At 37.6% G+C, this 25,999-nt stretch overlaps 1 protein-coding gene across 2 annotated transcripts in view; it reads left to right on the plus strand.

Moving 5' to 3' along the window:
• Window positions 1-25,999, plus strand: part of USP53 (ubiquitin specific peptidase 53) — a 59,124-nt gene that overhangs the window by 11,940 nt on the left and 21,185 nt on the right. The window contains exons 2-13 of one of the 2 annotated variants that reach the window (XM_032762549.2): window positions 3,007-3,755; window positions 6,626-6,718; window positions 9,143-9,277; window positions 12,853-12,966; window positions 13,049-13,131; window positions 17,002-17,107; window positions 17,950-18,096; window positions 19,674-19,823; window positions 20,548-20,713; window positions 22,030-22,179; window positions 23,894-24,040; window positions 24,350-25,076. In XM_032762549.2, the coding sequence (XP_032618440.1) occupies window positions 3,612-3,755; window positions 6,626-6,718; window positions 9,143-9,277; window positions 12,853-12,966; window positions 13,049-13,131; window positions 17,002-17,107; window positions 17,950-18,096; window positions 19,674-19,823; window positions 20,548-20,713; window positions 22,030-22,179; window positions 23,894-24,040; window positions 24,350-25,076 (2,162 nt within the window). In that variant the 5' untranslated portion in view covers window positions 3,007-3,611. The remainder of the gene's footprint in view (window positions 1-3,006; window positions 3,756-6,625; window positions 6,719-9,142; window positions 9,278-12,852; window positions 12,967-13,048; window positions 13,132-17,001; window positions 17,108-17,949; window positions 18,097-19,673; window positions 19,824-20,547; window positions 20,714-22,029; window positions 22,180-23,893; window positions 24,041-24,349; window positions 25,077-25,999) is intronic. The other variant, XM_075066254.1, reaches the window with a different exon arrangement.

Consider the following 25,999-nt stretch of genomic DNA (forward strand, 5'->3'; position numbering starts at 1 on the left):
TCTGGGCTTCTCTCAGTGGACAACTGCAGTCCCTCCACCCACTTGAACTCTCAGTGTGATTTTGTTAACAAAGTTTAGCTGATGTATCTTGCAAATATGAACAGTTACTTCTGTTTTCTGATGCTGCTGTCCAGCCTCCTTGACTTGCCAACTGTGTTCTGCCTATATTTTTGCTGAGTTAAGCTGTGCATCATGGGTATGGGAGTGGGGACCATGGGGGATGAGTAGTGTGTAGGGGAGAGGCAGGCAGGTAGGCAGAGAGAACTTGGGTGTCATGAAGATGTGAGCTGATTTTGGGAGATGAGTAGTAGTAGTTATCTGTAGGCCTGAGAGGTAGAAGAGATGAATGGGAGCAGGGAGACCCTGGGGTATGGTGGGGAGTCTTGATGGGAGAGCCCAGTATTTGTCTCAGAATTCCAGTGCTTGTCGGGCTTTCCTGCTACTGCTGCTGTGTGGTATGATGATGTAACAGCACCAGGGGGACCCCTTCCAATATCAGTGCAGACACACTAGGCTTCTGCACTCTCATCTCCAGTCATCTACACAGGCCCAGTAAACCCATCCTCAACCAAACCCCTCTTCCTCTACATCCTCTCCAACATATCTAATCACTTTCCATGCCATGACTCTCCTTGGGGCCTGCTCCTTCCTTCGGTCCCCCCGACTTGTTCCCCCACTGGGAGCAGGCGGTGCCAGGGATATAGGAGAGGACTATGGGAAGTGAGATGGTGAAGTATGTACTGCAGGGTAACATCAGTGTTGGAAGGGCTTCCCTGGCACTATTGCGTCAGCTCTCTAGCATACAGAGGCAGCAGTGCTATGGGAATAGTCTCCTGGAGCTGAGGTATTGGTGCACCACGGGTCTTCCACAGCATTGCTGCCTCAGTATACTAGGAAAGCCCTTGAAGTGCTGATTCCTTGGAGTAGTGACATTGGCCTCCGCAGCACAGCTCTTCTTAACATCCTCTCTGAACTCATCCTCAGTGCAATGTTCCATTATTATTGATGTATATTTCACAGTAAAGCTTCCAATTGTAGCAAAAATTCTTGTTAGTAATGATGTGCATATCTGTTGTCACTTCTGCCTGCCTTGGCTTCAGAAGTCCTTTTTCATGTTGATCTGTGCTATGCAGTTACCTTCACCTCTGTATTCCTTTGCTTAAATTGCATTTGCTCATTTTTGGAAGAATGGCAGTTACGTAACGAAGGATACCTTTTCACTATAAGAATCTCCCTTTATTAAAACACCTGAAAGTGAGAGAATTCTGATGTTAAGGTTATAAGAGAGATTTTCTTAAATTGTGAATGCATACCAGTTTTTATTCAATTGTAGCTTTTTTTCTTCTGGGTATATTTAAATAATCTTGAGGAAAATAAAATCATCACTTTTTGGTAATAACTTATTACCATGGACTTTGAGGTTGGTTTTAAATAAAGATTTAAATTTGATATTTAAATCTCAAGTTCTTCAGTGCAGTTGTGGCTCAGGCTTCTTGTTTCCTGTATCTTTAAGATCAAATTACTTACGGCTGAGATACAGTAACATCAGTAAACAAAATCATGGGGTTATGCACTGGTCAACACAGATTTTTGGTGATGTTCCGGTTATTGATTCTTACTAACACAGAGTTCCAATATGCTCTTTAAAGATGGGACATCAAGGTAGGAGGAGGTCTAGGAATAAAAAGGGGGAGAATTTTAGGGGTGCAAAGATTTTTCTCATTGGGGATGTTTTTGAAAGGCAAATATTTGTGGTTCTGTGTGAGGTCTCATTTTCTGTACAATTTAAAAGATGTTGGATTGTTTAGCCATAACAATGTTTGTTGGGACTACATAGTTGGGTGAAACAGTGATCTCTTCTTTACAGCATTCTAAACAAAAATTGTAATCCTTAATTGGCACTTACATGACCTTTAAGGTTGCCACAGTATAGGGGAAAAGATGATTATAGGGATGAAGCTGCTCTTTCAAAACCGTTAGTATAATTTTTAGTAGCTTATTTATGTGCATTTTAAGATCTGGGGTGAAATTCTGGCTTTCTGGCCTCACTGCCATCAAGGACTTTTACCCCTGGTTCCTTTTCTCTTTTCTATACACGTGACTTAACTTTTCTTGCCTAGCAGCTAATCCTTTGGGGGGGGGGGGGTTTGGGCTACTATCTGATATAAGTTATAGTATGGCATAAGTATGCCAGTGTCTTTTGTGATGCAGACCTAAATGGATAATCCAGTATTTTGAGCTTAAAATGTTGGCTCTGAATATGTAATGATAACCTTCTTACTGTCATATAATGTATATACAAGAGTAACAACTTTTGTGGCTGTAAATTGAGAAGCCAGAACCAATGCAGAGATTCAGTTGGTGTGACAACAGAGGTCTCAGGTGGCCAGTTCTGTTGATATTGGTACAAAATTTTAGGAGGAACTCTGCTGACCCAATTGCCATATTATTAAATAAATGTTTTTCAAGATGTTCATAGACAATAATATGAAATAATGAGAATACAGTTTAGCCTGGTATCAAGTAAATCCATCTGTATCATCTATTTAGTTAACTTTTCTTTAAAAACATAGAAATATTTCTATTTCACACACATACAAATGTTAAGATTATCAAATCAAAACCTTTACTGAGTAGTGTTGAAGTGCAGTTTATCAAAGGCAACTCAATATTAATTCAACTTTGAGCTTCTAAGTGAGAAAAAACAGATTTCATGCAACTGTGCTGTATGGCTTCATATAAGCTGGCACTTAGTGTTGACAGAAGTTAGCACCCTTTAAACTAATCTGATTATGGTCTCTGATAGAATAAACAATATCTGGACTATGATGAATACTGAACCACATCAAATAGACTTTTTTCATCTTAACAATTTTTCCATTGAATAGTGTCTTTAACTCTTCTCTCTATGAAACTCCATTTACCTTTAATTGTTACCTTGTTTGATTCATCTGTGTTCTCTTAATATAAAGGACTTATTTTAAAACTTTTTTTTCTCTGTTACAGATTTACTGGGAAAATAATGAAATAAAATATGGAGTTTTCTATCCTGGAATATATTTCATGGATCATGGGGGAGAGAGTCTATGCTGTTAAAAGAAAAAGGAAGACTCCAGGAAATGAGAGAACAGCAATATAACACCAGACAAGAATTTTCTATTTTTGTAATATATTAAGGCCATAATGTTTAAAAATTCTTTTCCAACTCATGTTTTGCCGTAATACTTTGTTTCAAAGACATCTCTAGAAGGAAAAGACAGATACTGAGTGACATGCCCAGCAAGAACTTTTATTCTGACACAGGGGGACCTTCAGAATATTTTAATTTTAACAGGACATCATCGGTTTTATGGGTTTTTCATTCTTTTTTTAGTCTCCAAAGTTACAAAACTTTTTGTGAGGTTATAAATTTAGTTGACAGACTGTTCCTAATAAATAGCCAACAGCTGCAGAAGACAAATTCTTTAAGTGGATGCCATTGTACTATCTGAACAGATTGCCATGACTTTAAGGCACTTCTCATAAGTCCTTCTTTGCCTTATACTTGTCATATCCTTAAAAATATTAAAAGTGCAAATAACTTGATTTTTATATACATTTTATAAAAAATAATGGCGTGGGCAAAGTTCTTGCGGAAACCTGCAGGTAACCTTGGAAAAGTATATCAGCCTGGAAGTATGTTGTCCTTGGCCCCTACCAAAGGCTTGTTAAATGAGCCAGGACAAAACAGTTGCTTTCTAAACAGTGCTGTACAGGTAAGAAAAGATTGTCACCACTTTTACGTTTTATTTTTTTGGAAAACAAGTTGATGTTTACAGCAGTTTATTTGTATTATGAACATATATCTTCTTTTTGAAAGGTTATTAAAGCTTTTGTGTAATGTATATTTTTCTTGCACTGTAGAAGTACAGTAAGTTTTTCATTTAATGGTTTTGACTGCGGTCATACTTTTCCTAATCTGTGTTGATAATGATGCCAGCTGCACTCCTACTAAAACCACAGTAGTGCTTTCTCATTTGTAAGAACACATTACTTTCCTGAACAAATGATGCATATTTTACAATTAGCAAATTTTTGAAAATCTGCTTAATTGGCATCTGTCCTTGAGGAATGGATTAGGACTGTTACAAATCCTTTTGCTTTGCTAACAAAATAGATTGTGGAAGATTGAGCAAATGAAAGAAACGGGAAGCTATGGTACTGGTGTTTTATGGATTTCTCTTAATTGGGCTAGATTTGTCCAAGGGAGTTAGCATATAATTTTCAAATTATAATGAACAGTGACACTTAGATATCTGGTCTACCATTTTATTTGCAAGTTTCAGAAACAGACACTTGTCTTTTCCTTTAAATCTGGTAGCAAGCCACTTGTAATGTCCATATTGAATCTTTAAAACTTTCTTGTACCTTGGGCAGGAAATGTTTGTAGTCATATTAATTCACAAAGTGTACCAGACAATTTTCTTAATTGGACCAGGAGTTTTCTTTTTTACCTAAACTATTATCACTTGAGAATTTAGTGTATAAATCTACAGTGCTTAATCCAAATTGTTTTTGTTAGTATCTTGGACTGAATTCTATCTTATTATGAATTTTTTGATCAAAGACCTGATTCTAATTTCAGGCATGTGTATATAACAAATCTATATAGTATCTATGATCAGAAACTTGTTCCATGTTCTCTTCTTGTCACGGAAATAAAACATAGGTTTGCTTTTACTGTATAAAAGCATATATTTAAAAAAAGCTAATTCTTACATGTGTATGTGTTGCTACATACTACCATGTTTATAGATGAATTATAGTTCTAAAAAATATATTCTAAATACCATCATTGGTCTCAAAATTCACCATAAATTAAGCTTAAAGGCATTCTCCTGGGATGCGGTATAGTGATAAACTTCCTTTCAGAGGGCAGCTATTTGTTCCTAAATATAGGGTTATTTTTTATGTTCTGTAGGTTGGTAGCACAAGTGCATATTATTATCCTAACTGTGTTGCCAGCCTAATAAAGAGCCCTTGTTAGCGTGGGAGAAAACCTAGTTCCATAGTAGACGATAACCTTTCCCATGTTGCCAGTGGGCAGAACGCCAACAAAAATCAGTCTCAGAATAGTGTTGGATCTCAAAAGGTTTTGATGTCAAACAAAATTTTTAGTGAAATTCAATTTTTAAATTGCATATTGCTATGTTTTCTGTTTATTCTTCGTTATCCTGCTGTTGGGCATCTTTCCTATTAATATTTATATTAGCTTTAAAAAGGATGAAGGGGAACATCCGTCTCTTGTTGTACTACATTATAGTGAGATCTGTTGTAGAACAGTTTCATGTAAAAAGCTAAAACACACAATGTGTAGCCTTTTAGATCATACCAGCATAACAACATTGCAGTACTCGTTAGATTATGGTGTTAATTATGTCCTTTGACAAAGAGTTTGCAGCCTCAATGGATCTATACCAGCTGTCAAAATGTTATTTTTAAATTGTCTGGTTGTTTTTGTATTTAAAACAATATGGAATAGTGTGGATACAGCAGAATGAATATGCTGCTTTACGTTCATTTTAACGGGAACAACTTGACCTATATTCAGTTTAGTTTTGCTTTTCCCTTAGGGTGCCCTAAAATTAAACCCAAAGTCCATTTTTTAGTTACTGTTTTAGACAGTCCTACCACCCACCAATCCACAGATGTTAAAAGATGATTTGGAGAAGAGAATTGGCAACTATGTTCTTTTATGAGGAGGAGTGTTTGTTTTTTCCACTTCCCCTTCCTCCCGCCTTTAAAAGTACTTTGTACTCTGACTTTGTTTTCAAATGTACTTTATTCATTTTTGCATCTATCTTTATAGACAGAATTTTTATTGTTCCTTTTCATTATTGCTGGGTTAGTTTCAGCCTGAAACAGTCTCTATAAGAGGAGTTGTGTGAACTCTGATCTGTTGCACAAGCACTGAAACTTAGTTTTCATAAAATAAGAGGTAGATATAGGAAAAGAATAAGAGCCTCATAACTTCGAAAGTTTCAGTGAATTGTTTTTATTATAACCTGTTAAGACAAATATTTTTCAATAGCCCATTGTAATAAGATACATAGTACAGTATGGGCTGTGAGTATATGAAAATTGTAGCTAACAATTGTTTTATTGTCTTCACTTAGTTCTCTATTTGAAAGTACATTGGGAGGGTGGAGTACAGTAAAAAGTCAGAGGAAGACTTTTACTTCTTCATGCATTTTCCCTGATAAGATTCATCTACATTTTGCCATGTATATTTACCATAATTCCTGTAACCCCATCTGTGTTTGCCACTCACTTTATAACTGTATGTTCTCACTTGTTCAGCAAATTATAAATATTTCTTACGCCCTTCTCCATCTTTGCAGTACGAGGGACCATTATTCTTAAAATTAAAAATTCTGCACATGCAAATACATGTGCGAGAGGCACAAATGCTGGTCTTAATGGGGAAAAAACTGCAATTCTTGTAGTAATTATCATGCTAACATTGTACCTGCCACAAAGTTAAAAAAAAGTCTAATACATGTGGTTAAATGAATCTTATTTTTTTAGGTAAGAAAATCCTTAGACTAGAATCCTTATTTTCTATTCCACTTTATTTTTTTTGTAGGTTTTATGGCAGCTTGACATATTCCGACGGAGCTTAAGAGGTCTAACTGGACATATCTGTCAGGGAGATGCCTGTATATTTTGTGCTTTAAAGGTATATATTGATTATTTCAAATGGAATTTAAATCAATTTGTACTTCCAGTTTTTCTATCCATTTAATGAAATGAGGAGACTAATTTTCATCAGAATAAAGTAGTACCTTTCAGACACTAATCATTTGTACACATGTTCAGTCTGCAGTGGAGAGAGACCATGCTAATGAGGAGTTGATCTCTAGGCGTATGGAAATTGCAACCAATATTTCAAAATCTTGTTCACATCTATGTAGCAGAGGCACTTACATTTATATTTAAACAAAATGTGAATTCCGACTTTTGTCCCTTTATATAGATGACTTAAACAGTTTGTATTATGCTACTTATTAACTTTCAGTTTGCAGTTTGGGAATTTTATGTTTTAAGTGTGTTGATTGTGTCTTATCAAACGGTAATTCTGTTTTATAAGTTCTTTGGGTGTAAATACAACCCTGCTTTTTGGGAGAGACCTATCTGTTGTACTGGCTGAATTTGTAGTCCGAGATGTGTGTACAGGACACAGATAAGGAGCAGAGCAGCTTGGGTTGTCAGCTGCATTTCCTTTACGCTATATGTGTTTCAAAGTGACTTATAACAAGTAGTACTACATACTGTGCAGCACAACTGGACTATAATGGTGCAAGTGAAGACTGAATGAAAGGGAGTTCAGACAATAGATCTGGGTTTAGAGTTATGGAGGGTAATTTAAAATAAAATGGGAGGGGTAAAAATAAAGGAATAGGAAGAACACACTTTGTCCTATGTGTGGGGGTTTTGGGAGAAATTCCCAAAGTTTTCTGTATTCTGTTCAGAATTTTTTCCACTCAGAATTTATACAACTGTTCTTCTGTAAAGGCTTGTAGGTTTGAAAGTAGACCTAAAAATCTTTGTTTTGGTTCATGATTGTGAATATCTATACAACCCTGCCTACTGCTTGTGTTTCTTGAGGTGGCAAGGCATTTAAATGATTAAAAATCCTGTTCTCATACAGGACCTCACAATTCTTACATTTAATACTCTGATGGATACCAAAAACTACACCAGCAGGCAGAGCAGAGAGGTGGCACATGATAAATATTTACAAATCAAAGTGAACTGAATGTTAGATTCTATCAATTTTAACCTCCATTTTTGGAGGCCTTGCTTGTAATTTTTATCAAAGTAATAACCTAGTAATTGGTGTTTTGGGGTCGAGGGAGAAGTTGGATATTGTATTGCCATTTTGATATTAACTGGAATACAGTTTAGTATTTTTCATGAGCATCCGAGACTAGCTTAACTGCTATATCTGAAGATCTGTTGGACAGAGCACTCGTTGTCACTGGGGACTCCAAAAGAAGTGGAGAATATCACTATATTTAGACTTGATGTGGCTTTCCTTACAAGACTAAAACTGATTCTTGGGAATGGACTTCACCTACCACCTTAGTTTTTACCTCTTATTTAATGTCCCCAAAATTACATCAACTGCTTAACTTCATGTCCCCTCAATTGACTTTTTTTAGCTTTGAATAACTAGACCAGTGAATACAAATATCTCTGCTGGGATAAAGTGATTTAGTCTTTATGTAGCCTGCAATAAGTCTGTCCCATAGTGTTTTCAAGAACACACACAGTATACTTAATTCTAGTGTCAACTGACCCAGCTTCTTATAACTTTCACTGGTTCTGCAGTTAACCGACTTAATTATAGTATTTTTCAGTATCCCTATACAAACTTGTGTTTTAAAAACAAAATGAATTGGGTGCTGATCATAGCCATCTTTAACGGGGAAAGTGTGTAATTTCCAAACAAGTGTTTTGCATATTTATCTTTACCATTTTAGAGAGAGGTGTAAATCTACCTGTTTACATTATTTTTACAAAATCAGTCATTCATTAAATAATGCTCAAGTTACTCTAACATTTCATCCATGTGGAATGTACACCAGGCGTAAAGCTAAACTGATAGATTATGCACAGCTTGGTAACTATTTTAGTGACCAAGATATAAAGTAAACTTACAAATTATGAACAATGTAAAAGTCGTGAATAAGTATTAATCATAGTTCTATTACATTTTCATGATTTTTATAGGGCAAGCGTAAAATCTGCTTGCCTGCTCTGTAATGATATGGCTCGGCTCGGTCAGAGTAAACTGTAATAAATCACATCTCAGCAAGAACACAGAAATGGGGTTGATTTGGAGGGAAACAATCTATCAATTTCAAAATGTACAGTTACACCATAGTATGTTTTTATATCCATTTAATATTGGATAGTTTTGGAAAAAAGCTAATGAGATTTTTTTACTTGCCCCAAGTAAATAGATAAACGGAATTTTGTATTAAATGCAGTGGCATAATTTCCTTTCAGCAGTAACATCTATTTATGAATTGTTGTCCTGTTCTGATATGATATGAAAAAGAAATGTCAGTGAAGTTATCAATCATTTCACTTCTAGACAATATTTGCACAGTTTCAACACAGTCGAGAAAAGGCACTCCCATCAGATAATATGAGGCATGCCTTGGCTGAAAGCTTTAAAGATGAACATCGTTTTCAGCTTGGCTTAATGGATGATGCAGCAGAATGCTTTGTGAGTATTTACAGTGGTGTTAGTTTGTTTTTTAAGAGTTTTTCTTGTGTTTTATTTATTTATTTTTTTGGTACGTTGCCAAATTGGCTCCTTGCATTAAACTCTGACAGCTTACTCTTGCAGAATGGTGGACTAGGTCCTGAAGGATTTATTGTACAAAGGCCTTAATAAATAAATAAATACAGCACAGTGTTTATTTTTTTACCAAGCGGATATTATGCTTTCACTAGTGATTTTTCTCTGCTCCAGTTGAAGGTACCATGTTATACAAAAATTTCCAAAGTAACCTGCTCAATACAGAGAGAGCATTGGACCCAGTCAGCAGTTGAAACTTGAACTGTGCTCTTCAGATTATCCGAGTTGCCATTTTAATGTAACAAAATAAAGTATCCTCTTGATCAATGAGATGTGGTTAACACAGTGAAAGAAACTAACATTTTCATCACATTTACTAAATGTGAGGTGGTCATTTCTGTTTGTATTTCATGTAGTAAAACATAATTCACACATCTAAGAAATATTTCCCTGGCCATGTAAGCTACTCAGTTGCCTGGTGTTTGGCTCATTTAATATAATGATAATGATAATACAATAACAAAAGATAATTACTTAAAATATTACATAACGTGAAATGGTGCCTGCTGATGATAGATTTAAAGTCTGATGGTATATATCTGTCTTAAGTTTGGCCTACATGAGCATTTATCTGAAATCCTCCTATTGTTTGTTTAGCACCAGAGCGGTACTAGAACCAATGGTGGGAATGCTAATATAGACAGACTTTTTTACCATGGTGTCATCTAAGGCTCCTCATTGTGTTGGTGGGAGTTCCCTGAACATTTTTAATGTAGAGATAGTCTTAAGTTTTCATACAGCTCCTGTCATCCCTGATGGGCACACTGTTGTACCAATAGCCTCAAATTGTTTTTAATGGCTTGTGACTCAGTGAATGACTTGTATCTTCATTGTATGTCAACTCATGTTTTCCCCACACAAACTTGGGAATGGCTGACACTTTCTCTCCTTTTTGTTTTTTGTAAATTGATCTGGATTATAAGCTCCTTAGTGAAAATGAATCACCTTGTATCCATGTAGCACTACATGACTATTAAGTAAACATTCTCTCTGTCCTAATATGGTTAAGATTTTCAGAGAGGCTTTATAATTATAGATTACTTCATTTAAGGTATTACTACTCTCCTTCATATTTCATAATGAAACTACTGATACCAGACGTTTTGAAATATGAGACAAGTTCTTTACTGGTGTAAATGGGCACATCTCCGTTGAATTCTAAGGACTTGGCCCTGTTTCTCATGCTCTGAAAAGCAATGAAAAAGATTACATACAAGAGAGCTTTTCTAAGCAATGCCCTGATTTGATACCTGATTACATTAAAGTGATCTAGCAACTAATTACAGTAATTGGCTGCTGAGATGCTGTTTGTATCGATTAACAAGATTGGTATCGAGCTTAATAGTATTTCATTTTGATTCATGGGATTAATTTTCTGCAAGGAACACTCTGTCTGCAACTAGGCCACTGTTCCTGTTGGTTCTAGCTTGATTAACTCCACCCCCTAGCTGTTAGACAACTTGTGCCTACATAGCACTGACCCTTCTTGCTGCAGTTTGTGGTGTATCCTCAGTTTCAAGATACTTTGCAGCTGATTAGTGAGCTCCTTATTGGAAGAGAGCATCACTATGAAGCAACAACACTTTTTTTTTCAGTGTTTTACCTGCTGTGTGGGACCTTCACCCTGCCATGAGAAGCCAGGGAAACCCCAAGAAACATAACTCTGTTCCCCCAAATGCGTGGCCTTGTCTAGCTTGGGAGCTGCTAGGAGTGAGGCAGAGACCTGGAGAAGTATGTCGTGGGGCCAGAGTGGCCTCACATCATATTTTCCCCCTCTTTACTCTGTTTACAGGATGGAGGGAGAGCTCTGTATTTTCCTCTGCTTGAAGTGTCTGCATCACAGGGTATCGTTTAAATAGATTAGACCCTAAACCTCCTTCCTGTTTCCTCCTCACCCCACCTTATTCCCCAAGCACTGTTAGGCGTGGTCATTATCCTGAAGGAAGGGCTACCAATGGGTTTTGTACTGAGTCTGCCTGCCAGGTATTCCCATCTTTACTCTGATGGAAGGCAGTTCATTCAAGGATTCTGAGACAGTGGATGGAAAACGGTGAATGTTATCTTGAAGAGAAGTCCCTTCTCTGATCCAAGAGCAAAGAAGGGGTTGGGGTTGAGGTTGAAGACCTGGAAACTCTGTGGAAAAGTTGGAAAGTCTAGTGCTCTGGCTTCCTCCTTGCTCAAAGTAATATTGCTGGCAGAAGAACTCTGGTTCTGAAGACAGAAAGGCGCTTTGTGGCACGTTCATCCTGAGAACTGGCCTGCCAGAACTGAAGAAATCTGCTTCTTTCTCCCTCCCTTACCAGGATCTTGCTGATCCCTGTTGACTTCCCAAGAGATCCTTTTATAAGTTTCTCTTCCAAAGATCCAAACAAAGGCTCCCAGAAACAAAAGTAAGCCAGTAGAGTGTGCCAAGCTAGATAAGTGTTAAATCTCCCCTTTCTTACCTTGGGTGGCAGGCGTGGATTCTTCCAGCAGCACTGATACACATCTAAGAGACAATAGTTTAAAGGCAGACTCACCAAACTGATGTACTACACTAGTTTGTGGTGGTGGTGGGGGGGGGAGTTTCTTTCATTTCCCTAGAGTCAGCTGGAGATTCTTGGGATAGAGAAGACAAAGGCAGTTGGCCCAAGGGATTATAAGAGGATGGTGATCAGTTGTTCTCTATGTTCACTGAAGGTAGGACAGGAAGTCATGGTTTAATCTGCAGCAAGGGAGATTTAGATTAGCTATTAGGAAAAGATTTTTCTAACTATAAGGGTAGTTAAGCTCTGGAATAGGCTTCCAGGGATGGACATTAAGTCCCCATTGTTCAAAGCTTTTAAAAACAAGTTGGACAAACACCAATCAAAGTGGTCTAGGTTTATTTGGTCCTTGTCACAGCTGACTTGATGATTTCTCAAGGTCCCTTCCAGCCCTACGTTTCTATGATTGTGGGATACTTTTGGTGAACTTCTGGGACCCAAGTCGAGGGGGCTTCATCTATGCTGCAGAGCAATAGAGCTTGGATCCTGGCTTGACTCTGGCTCAGACCCACCACCCGTGCAGGGCCCTAGGATCTTGATATGAATCGGAGCAATTTGGAGGTTTAGACTCAAGCCTGAGTCTGAATCTGGGCTTATGTTGCAGTGTAGGCATACCCTTAAAGTACTTCTTGCAGAAAGAACTTTGGTCTCAGCCTATAAATTGACTTTCTACAAAGGAGACCACATGTCTGTAAGGCCACTCAGGTAACATTCATTCTATTTTGAAGTTCTGTTTTCTTAATGCTTGAAACTTTGACGGGGTATAGACTGTCATGAACCAGGATAGTGATCAATGCAAATTGCCTGCCAACAGTTAGGAGGTAAATTTTCTGGAGCTAACAGGAGCAGTGGCCAGAATAACACTACTGGTAATATTTAAAATCCATCTATTTACAATGTCATCGTTTCCTTTAGGAAAATATACTTGAGAGAATTCATTTCCACATTGTGCCAAGCTGTGAAACAGACATGTGCACTTCTAAATCCTGCATCACTCATCAGAAGTTTGCTATGACTCTATATGAACAGGTAAGATCTTTGTTACAACTTTATCTGTTCTATTTCCAAATTTATGAATTTGTAAAAATGAAAACATCTTGTTTACTTGCAGTGTGTGTGCCGTAGTTGTGGGGCGTCATCTGATCCCTTGCCTTTTACAGAATTTGTGCGCTACATTTCTACAACAGCCCTGTGGTAAGTTCCTTTTCTCCTCATTTCCCTGTCCAACTCCTCCCTTCCCTCAAAATGCAAAATCCGATGCATATTAGTCCTATAAATGTTCATATTTTATACATTTTTTCTTTGCTGAAATTGACATATGATAAATGATTCAAAAAATAAAATTTAGATAGTAAACAAGAGGGTGGAGAGAACTTGATTGAAAATCAAAGGTATGGTGCAAAACTAATCTTTCCTTTTGTTTAACCTGTCACTGAACAAGGAAGTGCTTTAAATTGACTGCTCTTTAATTTGATATATTAAAAAAAATACTTCATGCAGTGCTTATTTCACTGCTGTCATTGACAGCTGCAGGAGGATCAAACACTTACTGGAGCTAGCCTTCTGAGAAGGATTGAAAATTATGGTCACTAAAATAAGAGTAGTAGTGCAAATAATCCCTCTCCCCTACTGCCAACTACTGTATCTTTCAAATTTCTTATTTATATTTGTATAAACACTTCTGTATATTTCTTGGAACAGGAGACCAGCTGGTCTACTACTGGCAATAATTTGGATGTACTCTGGGGTAAAGGCAGGAAGGTGGCATGAGAGAAGTATATTTCAGTAGCTGAAGAGTGAGAGGAGCAGTGACCAGACAAGGTTTTAGTCGTGATAATAGAGAGGAAATGATGGATTTTTGAGAAGTTATAGATGGGAAAAGTAACAGGATTTAGTGGTGTGAATGAAAACAGTGAAAAATGACAAGGTTATAAGCCCAGGTGACAAGAAAGATGGTGGAATCTTAAGTGAACTTATGATTTTTATGGCCTCCATGCCAATTCAAATGCTTGTCTTAAGTTTTCTCTTATTAGAAAAACTCTCTTGAATGTTACTAAGATAGTTAAAGGTGACATGCAAAGGATTCTTGATTTTTGTTGTTGTTGCTTTTCCTTGAGGTATGAGAGGTTTTTTGTCTTTACTTTTAGAAATAGTAACAATGTCATCATCTCTGGTCTCCTTTCATTTTCCAGGAGTATCTCCAGCATGTCTGTGTTTTTTGTGAACTTTGTGTTACTTGAAAGTGGAGCTGTTTGATTTTTAAATAGAGAGGTCCTTCTTGAGGTTTTTATAATATAAGAAATCCCTCCGCAAACACTGAAAATAAACTCTTCAAGTCTTCTTTATATATCCATAAAACATCATAGAGAAAGGCACAAAATATTTTTTTAAAATGTTCTCTTGGTGTATTGGGAACTCTTGTATGGAATTGAAATGAAAACTGATGGGCAAACTCCCTGCCTGATGGGCATTATTTTCCTTTCATAGTTTTTGAAGTCATCCTTCAAAAAGTGGAAGTTAAATCCTATTGAGGAAAATAGAAAGAAGCATAAACTCTGGCACATGAAGAGTAAAAATATAACTAGGAAGGCCAAAAGGAATTTGAAGAACAGGTAGCCAAAGACTTTAAGTAATAGCAAAAAAAAAAACACGTTTAAGTACATCAGAAGCAGGAAGCCCGCTAACCAACCAGTGGGGCCGCTAGACGATCAAGATGCTAAAAGAACACTTGCCGACCATAAGGGCATTATGGAGAAACTAAATAAGTTCTTTGCATCGGTCTTCACAGTTGAGGATGTGAGAGAGATTCCTAAACCTGAGCCGTTCTTTTTAGGTGACACATTTAAGGAACTATCCCAGATGAGATGTCATTAGACAAGGTTTTGGAACAAATAGATAAAATTAAACAGTAATAAGTCACAAGGACCAGATGGTAGTCACTCAAGAGATTTGAAGGAACTCAGATGTGAAATTGCAGGACTACTATCTGTAGTTTGTAACCTATCATTTAAATCAGCTTCTGTACCAAATGACTGGAGGATAGCTAATGTGACACCAATTTTTATAAAGGGCTCCAGAGGTAACCCCGGCAATTACAGGCCGGTATGCCTGACTTCAGTACCAAGCAAACTGGTTGAAACTGTAGTAAAGAACAAAACTGTCAGACACATAGATGAACGTAACTTATTGGTGAAGTGTCAGTGTGGTTCTTGTAAAGAGAAATCATGCCTTACCAATCTACTAGAATTCTTTGAGGGTGTCAACAAGCATGTGGACAAGGGGGATCCAGTGGATAAAGTGTATTTAGATTTTCAGAAAGCCTTTAACAAAGTCCCTCACTAAAGGCTCTTAAACAAAGTAAGCGGTCATGGGATAAGAGGGAAGGTCCTCTCATGGATTGGTAACCAGTTAAAAGATAGGAAACAAAGAGGCGGGAATAAATGATCAGTTTTCAGAATGGAGAGAGGTAAATAGTGCTGTCCCCCAGGGGTCTGCATTGGACCTGGTTCTATTCAACATATTCATAAATGATTTGGAAAAAGGGGTATACAGTGAGGTGGCAAAATATGCAGATGAAACAAAACATCACAAGATAGTGACATCCCAGGCAGACTCTGAAGAGCTACAAAAGGATCTCTCAAAATTGGGTGCTTGGGCAATAAAATGGAAGATGAAATTCAATGTTGATAAATGCAAAGTAATGCACATTGGAAAACATAATTCCAACTATATGTATAAAATGATGGGGTCTAAATTAACTGTTACCACTCAACAAAGAGATCTTGGAGTCATTGTGGATAGTTCTCTGAAAACATCCACTCAAAGTGCAACTGCAATCAAAAAAGCTAATGCAGAATGCTGGGAGTCATTAAGAAAGGGATAGAAAATATCATATTGCCTCTTTATAAATTCATGGTACGTCTACATTTTGAATATTGCATGCAGATGTGGTCACCCCACCTCAAAAAAGCTATATTGGAATTGGAAAAGGTTCAGAAAAGGGCAATGAAAATGATTAGGGGTGTGGAACAGCTGCGATATTAGGCGAGATTAATACGATTGGGACTTTTCAGTTTGGAAAAAAAGGTGACTAAGGGGGGAAATGATAGAGGTCCATAAAATCGTGACTGTTGTGAAGAAAGTAAATAAGGAAATGCTATTTACTCCTTCTCTTAACACAAGAACTAGGCGGTCACCAAATGAAATTAATAGGCGGCAGATTTAAAACAAACAAAAGGGAGTATTTTTTCACACAACACAGTCAACCTGTGGAGCTCCTTGCCAGAGGATGTTGTGAAGGCCAAGACTATAACAGGGTTCAAAAAAGAACTAGATAAATTTATGGAGGATAGGTTATTAGCCAGGATAGGCAGAGATGGTGTCCCTAGCCTCTGTTTGCCAGAAGCTGGGAGTGGGTGATAGGGGATGGATCACTTGATGATTACCTGTTCTGTTCATTCCCTCTGAAGCATCTAGCATAGGGCCACTGTCAAAAGACAGGATACTGGGCTAGATGGACATTTGGTCTGATCCAGTGGGGCTGTTCTTATGGTTGAAAACAATTACTATACGTTAGAGTTAACCTCTAAGTCATCTTTTGCTTCCATCAATTGTAAGCTTTTTTTTCAGGCTGATAACTTTAACCTCTTACTGAAATTAACTTATTCCATACAAAAATTCTGCTGTTCAGCAGACTCTGCTATAAAATTAGTTGATCTTAGTATAGTTGCTAGTGGACTACCCTCTCACTTGAAACATAATCAGGTCAGGTTTGAGACACATTGCAGTGCAATTGCAGGGAAACTTGCTTGTCTGCAGTCCGCATTATAATCCTCCTGATCTGGATAGAGGGCTTCAGGGCTGATCATCTACACTTTCAGGAGAACTAAATTCACTAAAGAAAAAATATTAGCAAATATCATTAAGAAAGCAGGGCAATCTTGCATTAATTCTTAGGTGTACATTGCCACACTAAATGTTGAGGCATTACTGAGGTAGCTTAAATCTGTTTACTATTAAAGCAGATGATTTCTGGTGAAATGTGTTTCTATTTCATGTTTACAGCAATGAAGTTGACAGAATGATGGAAAGGCATGAGCGTCTCAAGCCAGAAATGTTTGCAGAATTGCTACAGGCAGCAAATACTACTGATGACTTCAGGAAATGCCCTGTAAGTAGACAAAATAAACAATTCTTACATTTCTGTGGTTAGATATAGGAAATAATTTCCTAGGATTCAGATTTGATAATATTTTGGACTGTATTGGAGTGCAGCTCAACTTTGAACATGCAACCACTTGCATCTACTCCCTGAGTGACAGTTTGTCAGTACTTACCTACACATGCAGCTATCATCTGTGTGTGAGGGTTTGCACACGCAAATGACCATTGTGAAAATGAGGTACTTAAGTCCATGTTTTGTTAGTTGAAACTCTTCACTTACTAAGAAACCACTTACTTGGTTGGATTTGAGGAACCTGAATGATAAATGCTGACTAAATGCAGTTTCCTTTAGTCTGATTTTTGGTAGTGTTATGGCTTGATAAAACAGACTGTTTTCCATATAGTTCATCTCAAGTCTCTTCTTTCTTGCTTGTGTCTGCCTTTCTCTCACTCTGTCTCTCTTATAATTGTCTGCCTTTGTGTTCTAGTATTGTTTATTTCAGAGCCACAGAGAAATAGTCCCGAAAAATACTAAACAGGGATCAAAGAGAAGAAAATAATAATAAAGTCTGTGTCCTCCATCTCATAAGTTTGCCGTAAGTGGCTGGGGGAATTAATCTTAGCTGACTTTGAAGATGACATGATCAGGATGTGTGTCTGGTGTTTTATAACAGTATGAGATTACATATCTTCATGTTTGCTACTCACTATTTAGAGGTCATAAATTAAAAAATGAGGCTAGGAAAGAAGTTTGGAACTTCTTTATTTTTATTCTGGTCATCCAATAACTTTCTTATTTTCTTAGTTGTTGGCATGTTCAATCTTTTCCCCCTCACTTTTTTCTTCTAGAGTAACTGTGGTCAAAAAATAAAAATCCGTCGTGTTCTCATGAACTGCCCTGAGATTGTGACAATCGGTTTAGTCTGGGATTCGGAACATTCTGACCTGACTGAAGATGTCATGCGGAATCTGGCAACACAACTTTATCTTCCTGGGGTATCTGAATTAAAACTAATCTATCTTGTTTTTTAAATTTCAGTCCCAACAGTTGATGCATCATGCTCATGCCTTTCCTCATATCTTTTTTCTTTCTTAAAGTAAGTTTTTATATATACGTATATACTTGATCATAAGCCGGTTCATTTATAAGCCAACCCCCCAAGATGGATAAGTGTAAAAATGGATAATTTTTATAACCCGATCATAAGTCGACCCTATAATCCAGGGGTCAGCAAATTTTGGCTCCCAGGCAATCAGGATAAGCTGTTGGTGGGCTGAGATGGTTTGTTTACCTCGAGTGTCCGCAGGCATGGAGGTAAATCTAAGTAAACAGTGTCCCAGCATGCCAGCTGCTTACCCTGACGGGCGGAGACAGCAACTGATGGGGAAATTTTTTGAGGGGGAGAAGCTGGGAGTCGGAGGAGTAACCCCTGTGACCACCCCTCACATGACCCCACCCCAGCCTGGGACCCCCACACTCTCCCTATCCGGTTCCTTCCCATCTTATCTGGGGAGGGTCGGGGAGGATGTATCTGACCTGGCTGGAGCTGCTCTGGCAGGCTGGGCAGCACAGACACATCCTCCTTCAGTGGGCCAGGCCGGGCAGTGCGGCCGCAGCATGTTTCAGCGGGCTGCGGCTGGTTGGGTGGCACGGCCCCCGCGGGCTGCTAGCCCTGGACCTGCAGCTGCTTCGGAGGCTGGGGGGAGAGCAGTGTGGAGAGACTTTGGCCCTGCCTCTTCCCTTCTGTCTCTGCTGGCTGTGCTGCCTCTCCTTGCTCCCCCTGTTGGGGGGAGAACCTGTGTCCCACCTCTCCCTCGCTATACCTGTTCATAAGACAACCTCCTTCTCTGGTGCTTCCCTTTATTACTAAAAAAATTTAGCTTATGAACGAGTATATACGGAAACTACCTTTGGAATTAAAATTAACATCTAAAAATAGATCAGGGAGTATATTTTGTGTGAACTAATAATCTTCACTACACATCTGTGAGGTAAAGTGGTGGTAACCCCATTTTATGTTTGGGGAACTGAAGCATCGAGAGTAATGGCAAAATTGTCAAGTGTTTGCTAACTTGAGACTGCTGGGGCCTGATTTTCAGACTTCATGGCATTTTTCTGATGTTTTATATGTTCAAGACACAGGTCTAATTGACATTGAGTACCCAAAAAGTAAACACAGAGTGAGTGGCCACTTGTGAAAAACTTGGTTTCAGTGACTCCAAAGTATCAGTTCTCCAGGGTGACAGTCAACTGCCTTAACCATGAGGCCATCCTTTCTTTTCCTGCCGTCCTCACCTCGTTCACTGTATACCTTCAAACTTCTGCAATAAATGAAGTAAAAGTCCTACAAACATAAGTGTCCCTCATCACACAATGGATTAGTTCTCTGAGCATCAGTCATCTTGTACACAGAATGAGAGGGGGATACTTTAGAAATTACATGCTCGTGTAACTCCTGCAGATAGACATACAAGGAGACATGCATGCAACCTTGACTTAATCTAACTTTACAGCCTCGGATGTGTTTTTTTTTTTTTTTTTTTTTTAAATCTATACATAATCATTTTTACAGCTGTTCTATAGGGTTACAGATGAACAGGCCAAAACTAGTGAACTTTTTCTTGTGGGGATGATTTGCTACACAAGTCGACATTACTGTGCCTTTGCCTTTCATACCAAGAGTTGCAAGTGGGTGCTGTTTGATGATGCGAATGTGAAAGAGGTAGGCTTTCCATTATTGATGCTAGATTTAATGACCTTTTATTTTTTTAATGGTACGTTATTCCCCAAATATAATTTTTTCTGCATTAGAACATAACTTTTTTTTTGACACCAGACTTAAAACACAGATTTCCTCATTTTCATGAAAATAGTTTGACAAGTCAGTTTTAAGTATTTAAAAAAAAAAAGCACAACTTCACTTTTCTTAAATGTGCAATAATTGGATAGTAGATGTTAGTGTGATTGTACTTAAAATATAGGTTTAATAAGTAATGAATATGATAAAACCTGTTGATGGCTGTATTTGTAGTGTGTTGATGTTTAGTTTGCTAACTTTTTATGTAAATGTTTGCTTTTCTGCTCTGACTTCTCTAAATTTAAAATTAGTAGTACAGCTGCAGTTGTGCTGTGTTTTTAGGATAAAAATAAAATAAATGTATGGAGATATACTTATCTCATAGAACTGGAGGGGACCCTGAAAGGTCATTGAGTCCGGTCCTCTGCCTTCACTAGCAGGACCAAGAACTGATTTTGCCCCGGATTCCTAAGTGGTCCCCTCAAGGTTTGAATTCACAGCCCTGGGTTTAGACGGCCAATGCTCAAACCACCGAGCTATCCCTCCTCCATGATCAGACATTCAATTTGGTTTATTAAGGTATGCTTATAATTGGATTTAAGTACTAGTTAATTTTATATTTGCAAAAATATGGGCATTTTCTTATTAGGTTGGAACAAAATGGAAAGATGTGGTCTCCAAGTGCATTCGATGTCACTTTCAGCCATTGCTGCTATTTTATACTAACCCCGATGGTACAGCTGTATCGACAGAAGATGCCCCAAAGCATATAATTCACTGGTCTCATCACAAAGCAGCTGCAGGAGATGACTTGGGTAATAAAGTTTTGACTAACACTATTTTTTATAGAATATGACCAATATCTGGAGGTAATTGATTAACTGTCCTGAGCTTAAGTGCCTTTATCAATAATTATCTAAATGTCCTGATAGCATTTGGTGTGTGTATACTTTCAAAAATGTTTTGTTTCAAATGTTAGAATGTGGATTGAGACAAAGTTAAAGGATTCCTGACTAGAAACATTCTTTAGCTGTAAAAACACAAATGACTGAAGCTACACATTGGAAGAATATGGTAAATCTTACTTCTCTAAGTTGGTACCGTCAATCTGTGGAACTCTTTGCGAGAGGATGTTGCAAAGGCAAAGACTATACTGGGTTTCAAAAAAGAACTAGGTACGTTCATGAAGGACATATCCATCAATGGCTGTTAGCCAGGACGGACAGGGATGGTGTCCCTAGCCTCTGTTTGCCAGAAGCGGGGAATGGGTGACGGGATGGATCACTTGATGATTACCTGTTCTGTTCATTCCCTCTGAAGCACCTGGCATTGGCCACTGTCGGAAGGCAGAATACGGGCTAGATGGACCGTTGTTCTGACCCAGTATGACTGTTCTTATGGCCTTATGTTGACCTAAGTGATCTCAATTAACCAAGAAAGAGAGAACTTTGATTTTTCTGTTGTGTGGTGTTCTGTTTTATTTGTGACTAAATAGTATAACTAATAGTATTTAATTGTTAAATAGTATTTAATATGTAGTCATGGGATGTTTTGTCTGCATGAGAGTAGATAGGTGATGGTATATATGTATTGTTTTTTTGGATACCCCCAAAATAGTGTCAACTGGAAAAAATGTTTTGAGGAAAAACTGAGCAAGTGATGATGGTTCAGAACCTTGAAGCCTTGAGGTTGCGGAAACATATTATTTAGAGATTCATTATGGAAGGGCAGTGTAGTCTCCCCGCCTGGTCAGAATCTAGCCCTTTGACTGTGCAATGTTTGGCTATTTTCTAGTAGTCATGTCTATGTTATAAAATTTGAAAGTGATGATGAAAGGAAAATTGGATTTGACCTGTTCCCATTCACTTCGTGAACTGTTGCCTGATGGTGATAGTCTCAAGGAAGAAAATCAGAAGTGAAGGCCATCACCATATTTATATTGGCAAATTGTATAATATGTAACATCACAAAAATCTTCTTATATGCCACAAACTATTAAGTGAACTATTAAGTAAAACTTAAAGTAATCCAAAACTATACTTTCTAATTCTTGAAATTAAAAATAAATGTGGTGAAGATGTAAATGAGCAAGAATTTCATTTCTGAAGATTAATGATGTATAATGTTATAGGATTTGAGAAATCACCCATTCCAAAGTCAGATCACACAAAAGAGAATGGATTTGGAGAATGTGCTGGTCAGAAGAGCATTAAAAAACTTCAGACAGACAATTCAGCATTCAGTAGAAGCCATATTCAAGCAAGTGGTGGTAGAGTGCCAGGTAATTAAATATGTAATTTCCTAACTCTCTTTTACAGTGGTGTTATTTTGGATACATTTTCTTCAGCTGCAAAGCTTGTTCTGAAATAGTTCCATCATTGATACTGAACTTTCAGTCCACCTACCATGAAGACTGATTAAATGACATGTGAAAAACTAATTTGAACTTAGTCACTATATGACTAAGTTCTCCACTGCCCTCCTGCCCCAATAAAAATCCACTATTGTAATATGTTGGACTGTAGTTATTGACTGTAATTCTTTGCTTTTAAATTGATCTTTCCTGTCCTATGTTTGGAAAGCATAAGCAGCAATAGTCCACTTCCTTTTTATGGTGGGCTTCTACTATATTTGTTAAAACATCAGTCCATTTTTATGTATAAATTAGATTTTCAGGTTAAGACAAATTACAAAATTCTCATATCAGGATATCACAATTGGGTGACGCTGATGCAGGAAGGACACAGCTTGCCCTCGCTTCCATCCCCTCCCCCTCATTGGGTTGCCAATGTGCTTTACACCTTAAAGACTAGTAAGAGAGAAGGAATGAAGGACCTAGACAAGAGAAACTGATTCTGCTTAATTAAGAGATTGCTTTTCTCTGTTAATTACTCCCTCCTGTCTCCCAATGTCTAAATCGGGGGTCTGCAACCTTTCAGAAGTGGTGTGCCGAGTCTTCATTTATTCACTCTAATTTAAGGTTTCACGTGCCAGTAATACATTTTTAACGTTTTTAGAAGGTCTCTTTCTATGTCTAAATATATAACCAAACTATTGTTGTATGTAAAGTAAATAAGGCTTTTAATGTTTAAGAAGCTTCATTTAAAATTAAATTAAAATGCAGAGCCCCCTGGACTGGTAGCCAGGACCCAGGTAGTAAGAGTGGACTGAAAATCAGCTCGTGTGCCGCCTTCGGCACCCGTGCCATAGGTTGCCTACGCCTGGTCTAGATATTAGCTAAAATTATTTTCTTCTTACCACTTGGAGCCAGACTTGATGGCTAAAGTACTTTTTTTATTTTTTTTTTTTCTTTCACTGTAAATTTTAAAAACGTTCAACTTGCTATGAACTCACTTAGGACTGATGGTAACCTAAAAATGAACACTGCTCACTGACTGGGAACATCAGTTTAAATAAAACAGTTTTGATTCTTTACTTGAAACTTCACTATATTCTCAGAAACAAAGCCTTGCTTTTGATGAAGTAATTAACCCTCTGCTTTTTTTTTTTTTTTTTTTTTTTATAATGGTCTTCTTTGGTGCCTCCTCTGACTCACTGTGTGCATTGAGTTTTGTAAAGCTATTGGCACTATGATTCTGGGCAGTTTTTTTTTTTTTTTTTTTTTTTTAAGTATGAGCCCTAAAGGTTAATTTTCATTCAGGTCAAATAGTTTTAGATCCAGAGGGAAAACATGTAGTATGTTCAACAGTTACAGTTAAACCTTGCTTACATGAAACACAATCAGTATACATATTTTGTCAAATTTATAAGTTTACATTTGTAAGGATCCTTTTAAGGTAAGTATTATATTATTGTATTAATTAACCTTAATGGATTTTGCTATGTGCAGACTGTTCTGAATTTTTAAAATTTGAGGTAGGTAAATGGTGGTGTACTCTTCACTAGAATGTGAAGGTATAGTAAGTGTAATTGTAATTGTACATGCTTTTTGCCATGGCTGTTTAGATAAGATGCAATAACGAATATTTTTGCAGTTAAGTTAGGGCACAGTGATCAGAAGGACAAATTAAAGGACATCTCCAAAGAGTGTGCCCAGAAGGCAGTTGATATGAGAAACTTTTCATCCTACCTAAGAAAAGATGCAGATAGAGGACCGAGAAGAGACTCTGGGAGACACAGAGGTACAGTTTAAAAATTAAACTTTAGAAACAAATAGCTAAAATATCAATTTGTCTAGATTAAAAATGTTGTGCTAAAATTGCTGCTTTACATAAAGGATAAAAATCAAGATTGAAGTCTCCACTTTTACAGATGTTTTTAAAATTGGTGCCGTTTGAGTCTTTTTTTCTTTCCCCTTAAATTGTTACTGCATAGCAGGAATAAATAGCTGTCTTATGCACAACAATGTCAGACAGGGAAGATTGTTATTAAAAGAATGTACTTGAAGGAGAACTTCAATGGAGCTTCTTTTTTTTCTTTTGTTTTACAAGATCTAATAGGGGAAGACCGCTCTCATTTTAAGTCAGGATCACCTCCTGCTGGAAATGGATTTAGACACTACACTGATCAGCGCCTATATGGTAGCCAGGGAAGAGGACCCTACAAACATGAAAGAGTACCAAACCAAACCAGGCCTGCTGCACGTGTCTTAGGGTTAAATAAAAGAGAAATGTTTTCTGCTGGGGAGAAAATGATGAACAGGGTTAGGGCTGACAGTGCCACTGGCTATGATACAGACAGCAGCCAAGACTCTAGGGAAAAAGGAAGTATCAGCAGAAGCAGAAACAGAGGTTGGAAACCTATGCGAGAGACACTAAATGTGGACAGCATTTTCAGTGAGACTGAGAAGCAGCAGCATAGCCCACAGCATAAGACAAATCCAAGCAGTAAACCTAAACATGAAAAGGAGCAGAGCTTTAACAATTGGCCAAAAGAGAACCAAACCCACAAAGGGTTAATGACTATTTATGAAGACGAAACAAAACAGGAGACAGGAAGTTGGAGTTCCTTGGATTCAGAAGGAAAAGGAAATACTGAAAAAATTAAAGGATTTACGGAGAGAAAAGTCCATGCTGACAGTTGGCAAATGCAAAGGACTGAGTCTGGATATGAAAGTAGTGATCATATCAGCAATGAATCTGCCAATCTGGATTCACCTATTGTTGAAGGAACTAGCCCATTGGACATCAAGGGTATTAAAGAAACTGTTTCCTGCAGGTAATGCTAACAAATACTCTAAATAAGAGTCTTAACGAAGTGTGAATTGTTTTAGTGCCATGTGGTGTTTTCTGGATTGTGGGTAAAGTTAGCTGTCTGAAATATTCCATCTTTTATTGTAGGCAACAGTTGTAGAAAACTAGGAAAGGTTGAAATTGGGTCCTAGAGAGTGGGAGGGGTTGTGTAGCAAACAAATGCAAAGTCAGACTGTGAGACTAATTATGAATTCTGTATAATCACCATGGCCCAACACTTTCACCATTCAAAAGTCTCATTAACTCTTATGAGACTTGTACATGTAAAGGTTGCAGAATTGGTCCCTTAGTGAGTAGAATTTATGGGAAGGCTGATGGACAAAGCTGTGAGAATGGTGTGAAAGCAATGTTGCATGTAATCTAGAATGAAACATTTATGTAGGATTTTAGATGTACATCTTGCAGTTCAGTGAGTAAAGTGCGCCAAATAAATCTTTGCCTCAGAGCTTATGTAAATGCACATGTTGGTACAATTAACACACCAGTTTAACAAATCCTAGGCACTATTAAACTTTTTTGCAAACTGTAATATACAGAAACAATGAACATAGGATGATATAAACCTTTAACAGCTTGTTTTCATGGCTCTCTAACACTGAAGACCTGAAGCAGTGTTTTCAACCTGCTAGGCATCTAAATTTTCTCTTCTTTTGAACCATGTTTTTTAAAAAAGCTAATATGTTACACCAAGCTCTGCCACTTAAAATGGTCCTTGCCTTCCTAGCCAATAAATATTTTTGGTAGTAGAAATACTGCAGATAAATAACTGAATTTCAGTGACAAGTTGCTTATGCCATTTTTATATGTACTTTTCTAAGGCTGTGTCTACACTGCACGCCTTTCAGTGGCACAGCTGTGCTGCTACAACGGTGCCACTGTAAGGTACAC

The sequence above is a fragment of the Chelonoidis abingdonii genome, chromosome 5, assembly GCF_003597395.2.
Source record: "Chelonoidis abingdonii isolate Lonesome George chromosome 5, CheloAbing_2.0, whole genome shotgun sequence".
In the NCBI taxonomy this organism is placed as follows: Eukaryota; Metazoa; Chordata; order Testudines; family Testudinidae; genus Chelonoidis; species Chelonoidis abingdonii.